General features: G+C 38.1%; 1 protein-coding gene across 1 annotated transcript in view; it reads left to right on the top strand.

Annotated features, from left to right (window-relative positions):
* The first annotated feature begins 478 nt into the window (after positions 1-478).
* The window catches only part of LOC117303455 (ras-specific guanine nucleotide-releasing factor RalGPS1-like), a 33,274-nt gene continuing 23,309 nt past the window's right edge, over positions 479-10,443 (top strand). Inside the window, exons 1-3 of the mRNA XM_033787658.1 lie at positions 479-588; positions 7,759-8,302; positions 9,252-9,356. Of these exons, the coding sequence (XP_033643549.1) occupies positions 8,300-8,302; positions 9,252-9,356 (108 nt within the window). The 5' untranslated portion in view covers positions 479-588; positions 7,759-8,299. The remainder of the gene's footprint in view (positions 589-7,758; positions 8,303-9,251; positions 9,357-10,443) is intronic.

Genomic DNA, 10,443 nt, shown 5'->3' with positions numbered 1-10,443 from the left:
TATCGCATTATTGTCATTGCTGTTCCACTTATTCATGCTTCTCAATGAAAGTCTCGTCAACTTTATTAAATTAAAAGGTAAACATTTTTATTTTGTTTCCTTTTTGCAAATCGAGAAATTTCCCTTAAGCAAAATCTAATACCTGTAATCCTTAATGTATGCAATACACCACACATTGCTGTTCCACTTATTCATGCTTCTCAATTGAAAGTCTCGTCAACTTTATTAAATTAAAAGGTAAACATTTTTATTTTGTTTCCTTTTTGCAAATCGAGAAACTTCCTTTAAGCAAAATCTTATACCTGTAATCCTTAATGTATGCAATACACCACATAACATAAGGGAGACCAGACTGTATGAAATTTACTTGGTATCCTGTAAAGTTTACGCTTTATCAAACGAAATGCCACGAGTACCACTGATGTACAATGCAAACGTGTGAAAAGCAATGCAAACGACGATCGAGCATTTTCGACAGTTCATGCAAAGTTGATGTTTGCATAGTGCTTACCCAAGTATTAGCTGTTTTCGCTATCGTGACAGCTCGACTAAAAGTGAGATTTCTTTTGGTCATTTTGTCTTTTGTTGGTAAGTTTCTTTCGGTTGTATAATATAAATAATGAAATGAGAATGATTAATTTAACCTACTGCCTTTTCTCAACAAAACTAACCTCGTTTAAAAAAAATTACTACACAAAATGTTATGACTTTTCCTGGTTGAATAAACCGGATTGGAAAGTAGGAACTAACGATCGTAAATAACAAATACTTATGACACTGACATTCCACATAAATCTGCCAATATACTGGACTCCCTCTGCTTCTTGGCCCTATGCCCAACAAAGCAAGAATATTCTTTCTGTATCTTACTTTTATTTTAATATAGAGCGTGGTACTGGGGAGTGGCACTGGCAGTAGCCATCATCTCATGTTTAATATTTTAAAATTTAATTTTAAAGTTTGAGAGTTTGTTGAAATGAGCAGCCCCTGAATTTTTTTCAGGGGCCATTCCTGTGCTTTTGCTGCGGTGTCTTTTGCAAAAATCCTAAAAAATTAAAATGTTTCTCTTTCCCAGCAGAGGAAAACTGCTGTGCCCTTTCAAAGGTTCTGATAACGTAACCCAGGCCGGACAATAGGCCGGAGGGAAGTTACGATAACGTAACCCTCCTCCCGACGGCCGCCAGGCCGGACAATAGGCCGGAGGGTTACTGGTTACGAGATTCTCTCGAGCGGCACACGACAATCTGGTCAAACACGTACAATTTTGACAGCTAGTCACCAGATTTGCCCCATTTTTACCCCTTTTCAAAAATCATGACACAAATTCTAAGGGCACGAACTTAATCATCAATGTCTAATGAACACTCAAAACACCATTGAGAACATATTTTTGAAGAAAAAAGACAAAAAGCGAATTCCCTGGTTTATATTTTGCATACGCTTTACTTTTTGGTTGGACTAAACCATTCTGTGAAAGGGGTGTTACAAGGCAGTGCTGCAGTGCGTGCGAATTATAAGTGACAGGCCTGGAATTTCATCTTTGAGAGGGCAAGGCCATTTTCATTTTGAAAAGGGCACTTCCATTGGAAAATCTTAAAGTCTATGGGAATTTTTGAAAGGGCACCAAGGCCAAGACAAGGGCAACGGATGCCATGGCCTCCGTGGCCTCCTTGAAATTCCAGGCCTAAAGTGAGGGTTGCGCTATCGCAACTACCCTTTTAAGAGCAAAAGTTGGGCCTGATTTAGCGACAGAAATATGATAGAGACTCAACTGCATGCCATAGTGTTACTGTCTGAGGCTATGGACTATGGATGGTGCGTGTTTGTTGTTATTAATATTATATTCAATTGTTGTATTTAAAAAAAACATCAAAGATTTTTCATAAAATGTTAACCATAAAATATGAAATTGATTCTTTTTGTGGGTGATATGAAAAACTTCCTACCACTTTAAATTTGAATTATATAGACGATGTGACCTATGTTTACATTCAAACCGCCCTCTGTTGACAAAACACTATATACGTCATGTTTCGCCGGGCACTGAGTTGCGCAGTCATAGTAAGATTGCATACACTTTCTAGCTGGCTGCCAAAACAAAGGTTTTGCCCGGCAGTATGCGCGCGAATCATGTTATGGTTTTCGTGTGACGTCAGAGGTCACATTGTCTATAACCCCCCCCCCCCTAAAATATTTTATCAAGACGTTAATATTATTTTGTTCACATTTGTCATTATTTTGTGAATTATTTATAATTTTTTTTTCATAATTCAGTGTAGATTTTCAGTATAGATTTTCTGATGTACCTAGACTAGAAGTTCATCCTCAAATGATAACTTCCGTTTGTTGTGATTATTGCTCTAAGTTGTACAATTATGTATATACGCTCATGTCCTATAGGTCTACTTTTTTGTGTTTTTCAATTAAAAACACCACAAAATCAAAGATTAAAAAAAGTCATGCTATTCTGAATTGCCCTATGATTTAGGCTGGCACAATTCTTTAGAACTTGAGCTCTATTGAGCAAGTTAACAAATTCCTGTATTCCACAAGTAACCCCATCATGACCTGAGTTGACCCTCTTGTTAGAGTGTCAGGACCCTTCAGTAAAAACACCCCTCTAGGGGGTGATCCAGTGTGAACAGGGATACATCTCACTGGATAAAATAGTGTCTTTACTGGAGTGCATCAAGAGGCCTATTACTGTTAGCCCTAGGAGTAAGTTGAATCAGAGACTGACGTTTGGTTCCTCTGCTATGGCTGGAGGGGTTGTGTTATTAATTGGTATGGGGGCTGGGGAGGCTTGTTGGTCCCAGAGATCATGCATGGTGTGAGATGGTGAGCATTTGTAAGTGAGTGGCTGTCAGTTGTTGGAGAAGAAAGTTGTTGTTGGATCGTAGGCCTCGGGATGATCAAGTTGTTTGTTCATGACAGGGTTGTTTGTTTGTTTAGGATGGGTCTTCTTCCCTTCAAGGGGACTGATGTTTGACCTCACTGGTATAAAATGAATGTCTTCAAGTAGGCTCTCCTGGTACACAGTTAGTACATCTGTCGTTGATGTCAGGGCTCAACATTTACACTGGGACTGGCAAAGTTTTTCTCATGATTTTGGCCTTGCAAAGACAATTCTGGTCCACTAAAAGTTTTGAGCTATAAGCCATTCGGCTTGTGGTGACACCCCCCCCCCCCCAAAAAAAAAAATAATAATAATAATTGAGCTCTGCATCTACGAGTACAATTGGTGTGATGTGCTCTTGCACTGCTTGTTTTGATATTAGGTACAATGTATGTTAAAATGCTCCAGCTAATGGGCACATCTAATAAATATTTTGAATGAAGACATCGCTATTACTTAAAATGCTGAACAACGATTTAACTTGTAAACACATTTGCAAAGTGTTGCATTTTTATCTTCATTTATGAATTTGAAGGTGTTAAGTCCCGATCAAAACAGTAGAGTAAAATGATTTCCTTTGTTCTTAGCCACAATCTCTGAAAGGAAGTCAGGATTTGAGCGCCACAGAAAGTTTCCGCAGTACACATATCTTTGGTCAAGGTAGTTTCCTGATGGTACCTGTACATGTTGTATTAAGTTGCAAAGCTGCACAGAACATGTTTAGGGCAACAGGAGTCCGTGAAATAAAGAACGGTTTCAATATCTTTTCTTTTGCAACGTCACAGCCCAAGTTTTTGCTAACCCAGGCAATCAAGATGGCCACACCGTGCTAAATGTTTCTTGTCTTTTAGGATTTCAAGTCCCACCACATGTAGACATGAAGTACTTATTTATTTTCATTATGACATTTTACTGGTAGTAAACGGAACTGGTCAGAGGTCAACATTTGTTATCGTATTTGCCAGGGTCCATCTCCAAGTGTCTATCAGGTTCAGTGAATCTAGATAAATTGTCCGAATGTGTAGGCCCTAAACCTTCAGTTGATATGCTGATGTTGGTAAAAATCAACATTATAAATTCTGTGTGATCTACCATGTGTCAACAATAATACAAATTGTACATCACACATGTAGATATTTCTTGTGACTCATCAAATGTGGTTGCTTAAAATATAGTGTGTATTTAAATGGAATGGAAGAACGTGCCCTGTGGCACAGCTCTGACAATGTACATGTAGCCTTAAAGTTATTTGTTGTCTGTGATTTTGGGGACCGATGTGTGCTGGATGGACATTATTCATTTTGATAAGCTACTGTAATTATAAGTTATACAGGCTTTGAAAATTTCATAGAAAAGTATGTTGTACCACACATGATTGATGCATGTTTTCATGCTCATGAATTGAATGTTTTGGAGTGCGGGTAATTACCGAAGGTAATATCCTTCCTTTTAGCAAATTTTTTTTTTAACCAGTCATGATAATGTGCATGAAGGCTATAGGTCCACATCATATTCAACAAGGTGTTTGCCCTTAATGTTTTTAGTGACCAGTCAGCAGGACCAGCTAGCTTGTGTCATTTCACTAACAAGTCCACAAGCTTTTTCACTAAGTCCGTAAATTCAAGAAATATGAGTCGCTTTCCAACATTGAACTACTGTACTAGTCAGTGGGACCAATTAGAGGAGTGAATTTTAACTGACATTTTTGCTAGTGAACGAAGGGCTGTTCGAATGTCATGCAATCCAATGTTATTTCCTTGTATTATGCGAAATCATTCTAATGATTAGGCCCTTGCAGGTAACACATGGCCATTCCGATTCCGTTTAGTCATCCTGTGAGGATGCAATCAACCAACAAATATTTTCACAATAGGCCTAGACCTTTGTTGATTAGAAGGGATAAGGGTGGGGGGGGGGGTGGTTAACTGAGTCTATCTGACCATGGTCCGACTGTGACCTTGCTTTAAGGTCACCACTGTTGATGTTCACAGTTCAAATGTATAGACCATTGTTTACAACAAGAGTGACCTTGTACATTCCAGTGCCTTTCTTGCAGGCAAGATACAACACTGATGTACATGTAGGGGAGGGAGGGGGGGGCGTTGGTTGATAAACTGAGGCTGTCTGATTGTGACCTTGTGGTAAGGTCACCAATGTTGATGTTCCCAGGGTTCATTTTATAGACCAGACCATTGTTTACAATAAGAGTGACCTTGTACATTTAAGGGCCTTTCTGGCAGGAAAGCCCCCAAAACGGGGTTCATTCAGCATAAGAATAATTTAGCAAGGGTCCCTTGCAAAATGTCACCTCGTGTGAAAGGACAAACAATTTTGTTTATGTCCAAGTTCCCATGTCAAATATTGTCAAACATTTCAAAATTTTACAACCATGCTAAAATTAAGCATGGAGGAATAAGAACACTTGGACATGAATTAAGCAAGGGACCCCAGTTAAAGTACTGTCGTGTGAATAGGGCTGAAATACAACACTGATAATGTTAGAGATACATGTAGGGGGGGGGGGCGATGACAAACAGTCTGTCTGGCTGTGACATTGTACTACATGTATGTTCATCCATTGTGATTGTGTAGACCATTGTTTACAAGAGAGAAGAGTGACCTTGCATTCCATGGCCTTTCTGGTAGGCATCATACAACACTGGTCATGTGGAAAGTTTTATATTTTATGTAATAATTGCACTTCATGTATATTTTAAAAATAACAGCTGAACAAAATTTCAGATATGTGCCCCCTTTCCTCATATCAAGAGTTGATAAAAATCAGATTAGGTCAAACTCCATGAAAGGTTATTATGTGTTCCTCCGTTGGACTGTCAACTGTATCATGTCTGCAGGAAGTCCAGGCTCTGTGGCTCTTTAGTAAACATGTGATGTCACAAGATTAAAATAAGTTTAACGACCGCTGCAGTGTAGGAATTGCCATGAAAGCATTGCTTCCTCAGTATACATCACTGGCATTTTGACTGAGCAATTACCCCCCCCCCCCCCCGAAAAGAGAAGAAAAAAGAGCAAAGCAAACTATTAAAAGAAATAAAACCTTGCATTAGGATAGTTGAAATGCCATTACTCAAGTTTACGATCAGGGGCAGATATTGATAAAATATGGACTGTAAAGTTCATACCAACCCTCCAGATAAACTTGTATTCTGTTTGATACACCTTCGAAGTCTAGAAAATTTTAATGTTACATTTGCCGGCAATCAAAGTGAACCTGAATACAATATTCAAAACATGTAATGAGATGCCAAACAAAACACAAACGATCGTTGTTTTTAAAAAACTGGATTGCTCAATTCCATGAAAATGGGTGGTGTGTTCTTGGCATGGCTGTAGTTTAGTGTAAACACAATAATTTTTTGCATTGTAAATAATTTGTGTGTATAATAATGTCTACAAAACATTTCATTTTGCAAGTGTTGTGCTGGCCATGAAATTTCCCATTCATTGTTTTGATTGTGTTGGTGGTACGTCTGCTACTAGTCATGAATAATGAACCATAAAAAATGCTTTCTGTTCAAGTTGTTATTATTGTATTTGCAATGTGGAGTTTGTTTTTGCGTATAATCACCTCCATGGTACTTTGTATACAATGTACCATTAGTGTCTTAAATATTTAGAAAGTCAATAAGTGTAGCAAACTTTCAATTTTAGTTCTGAAGCCTTTTTTGAGGTTCACAGAAAATGTGTGTACATTTGTATTCAAGGGCTGTGCATAATTATTACATTGCCAAATCCTTATCAAATTGCCAAAGTGAAGGATTCATGCTGAGTAACATCAAAACCTACGGTTTACTGGTGTAACAAAATAAGTCTAGTGGAAAAGATGACAGGCAAAAGCACACAGAATTGTTCAATTGTGTATTTTGTATTCTTTGATGGCGAAGAACTAATGATGATTTGTTAATAATATGTCAAATTTAATCATTACCTCTTGACTAGTTTTCAATTTGTTGTTCACAACATGGTACACACTAAAATATTCACCCACGACTGCAGCCATTCCCTGTCTATCACACGCTAATGGTTATGTGTTCATGAATGTTGATTAAAAAAAATCAGCAGCATAAATGGTCTGGTACTCCCTCTCGTCATGTGCCATAGAGTCAGGTTCAATCAGGAGTCAGGAGGGGCTCCGACCATAACACCTCGGCAGTCACAGCCTGGATTCAGTAATAATAAAAACAGATGAGTTTTTTCCATCCGGTACTAAATATGGCAATTGCACGGTCCCCTCCCTGTGAGAAATTGGCCAACGCTTCTGCTCTGAACATTGATATCTCCCTTGGGAGATTTGGAAGAAATGTTCTGAATGTTCAATGTAATAGCCCTATAGGATTGTTTAGTCGTGCCTATTGCTTACCATGCATTGCTCATTTCGAGATGTCTGCTACTCATATTTGCTACGCAGTACACTGCGTAATGTGGATATGATTATTACAGGGGAGTTTACTGTGGGTTTGGTGTATCGACAGCCATCGTAAATTATTCCCAAAGAGCATTAAATTGTACTGTTTATTTGACATTTACTATCAAAAGAGAAGGTCAGGTTTAAAGGGAAGGTATGTTTAGTGGCAATAATAAACTTGGATTAGAACCTTTCAATAGTACATATTTTTTGAAAAGCATTTTAAGAATTATTTCATTGGGAAGTACGTGGTTATGTAAAAAGATTTAATTTTTTATGCAGCCAAATTGCTGTGCCCACCTTCAAAAGCGAAGTTTGCAAGGCCTGCATATTGAATGACCTACATGTGTGATGTTTTGTGTTCACCTGTTTGTGGTGTACGTGTGAAAGTCATCATTCACCATTCATCATTTTCAGTTTTGATTTGTTTTTCCAGATTCCAAAAGATAAGTGGTGACGGAAAGTTCAAAAGCACACCCGATACAAGGAAATGTCAAATATGCAAATTAGGAGGTCCTCAGTTATTCATGAGGAGTGACCTGAAGTGACCTGTGTACAACATCAGCTGCTCAAAACACAGGGCCCTCTGTTGAGCTGTGGCTAACTGGACAGCTATAATTGAACCTACCAACCCACCCAAAGGAGGGAACCCTGAATGAACCTACCCACCCAGTGTAGAGGAATCCTTATTGAACCTAGTCAGTGTGCTCCAAGGCGACCTTGCACCTCTAAGTTTTGATTCTCCTAATACTAGAGCGGGAGTCCAGAGTGTGTGGAATTGAGCGTCGTAACAGCTGCCGTTGACAATTGCAGTTAAGGAACTCCTCAGCAATGTGACTTTTCTTGGATAGTTGTCAATCTTTGTGTCTTGGCCGCGTTCTTCAGTTGGATATTATTACAGTGTTTTGAGGAACTTATATCAAGGACAATGATACAGAATGGGTTCTTGGTGAATTGTAGATAATAACGGACTCCACATGGTAAGTTGATGAAAGTTTGTTTAATAGGAATTTTTTCTTTCTTTTCCTTTCAAAAGATCGGGGAATATTTTATCACTGATGAGATTTGTCAATAGTCAGTTAGTGTAGCTTGACATGTTTATTTGGGTGCTTGGGTGGCGGAGAGCCTGTGGACGCCAAGACATAATTGTGTGTTTCTTGGGGTGGGGGGGGGGGGCTGGGGCTACCACATCTGCTGGTTATGCATAGTACATTTAATGTTGGCTTAAAAAAAACCACAAGTGGCACAAAGTGAAAGACATCCTGTGGTTTGAATCATTTGGCCTAATATACACATAACTGACACACCAGCTGATTGATACGATTGTGTTTTTTTCCAAAAACTGTTTTGATGTACGTGAGCGAATGTGATTCGTTTTATTAACAACAAAGTAGGTCAACAGATGGTGACCTACTTTGTTATTGAAGTCTCATTCATGAAGTTTTCTTGCGAAGTGCACAATAGAATAAAAACTCGAACCTCTCACAGGTTGCCAACAGTATCCACATGTATTGATCTTATGTTTGAATACGTGTGTACACATTGGGAACAAAAAAAGTATCTGCCCTAAAAAAACGTAATGAAAAACATTCTGGTTAGGCTCTAGATGTACATGTATGCACTAACGATTAGTGCATACATCTAGAGCCCCATTTCATAAATCTGGTCGGCACAACAAAAGTTGCTAAGCACAGAAAAATCTTGGTAGAGCGGAAATGGGTTACCAAAAAAGTACCTGACCCTTAAAGTTTTAAAAAAACCCATAAAAATATGCTGTTTTGCAAACTTCTTTGAGCCCCATCATTTCTTTGCTTACAATTCTGCTTTAGTTTCCTGGCAGAATTTTGTGTCAGAATTGATGTTGTTGCAATTTTAAATGCAAGATTTCATGGTGTAGGTAAATTTGAAAATGTTCTGTTGTCATTACAGAGTATGAACCACAAAATCCTGAAGCAGCAGCTATCTGCTTCTTCAGTGGAGGACCTGACTAATGGCGGGGAGAGCTCCTCATCAAGGGGATCCACGTTAACAGGGGTGAGTAGTCAGTCAGGGAACAAGACTGCTTGAACTATGGTCAAAATAATCTTAATATTTTTAGGTGAATCAAAATTGTCTTCCATTTGTATATAATTTCAAACATGATAAAGGCCTGATTCTTTGATTTTGAATGGGCAAGGGCACCAAGGCGTTTTCCTTGGACACCCACCCTATGAGGAAATTGTAAATTTCTATTGGAACATTTTAGGGGGCGCCAAGGCAACAATCGGGGGCAACGGAGGTAGATAGGCCTTGTGGTACACTTATGCAATGAAGTTTGGATCATACTGTTCTCTCGAATGCAAAGTGGTGCATGTTTCTCTTCCCTCATGAAAAAAATCCAGCTTCATTGTCAACCACACAGAAAGTGTCATTTTCGTTTTTAGCAGGAAGTACAAAACAGCCTGTGTCAACACAGGCACAACTTACATGTAGATCAAGTTACCTACTTTAACCTGTTGAAGTTTATACCCATTTGAAGAAATTTATAATGTTTGTCTATTGAATACTATTTAAAGGATTTTGGTACTTTTTTAAACACAAAACATAATGTCCACAGTAGTTTTTGAGAAATGAGTAAAACAATGTCACGAATATAATTTTCGTCTCAGTCTGTCAGAGAGATGAAAAATTATTTTTCATATCAAAACGTATAGTATTAACTCAGTTATGGTAAAATACCATAACTGATTTTATACGTTTTTACATGCTATAATTTTTGTGACATTGTTTTACTCATTTCTCAAAAACTACAGCATCTCAGCAAGTAATATTTTTAGGGAAGCCTTCTGCTATCATTATCTTCAAACTGTTTAAGTTTAATAATGTAAATCTGTGGACTTTGTGTAAAAAGTACCAGACTTAAGCACATTAGTGCAAAAAACCACACATTAAGTTGTACAAATTACATGTGTGTTATCATTTTTTTTTTACATTTAGAATGTCTCAGAATTGACAGTACATGTAGTGCCTTTTAAAACATAAACACTGTTAGTAAAATACATTTCCAGGATCTTATTTCACTTCAGGGTGCTTGACCAAAACTTCCGGAATTTGTGTTCAGAGTGCCCTGCAGTTTTTAAAC

This window comes from Asterias rubens, chromosome 19 (assembly GCF_902459465.1).
Source record: "Asterias rubens chromosome 19, eAstRub1.3, whole genome shotgun sequence".
In the NCBI taxonomy this organism is placed as follows: domain Eukaryota; kingdom Metazoa; phylum Echinodermata; class Asteroidea; order Forcipulatida; family Asteriidae; genus Asterias; species Asterias rubens.
This window is presented reverse-complemented; position numbering and strand designations above follow the sequence as displayed.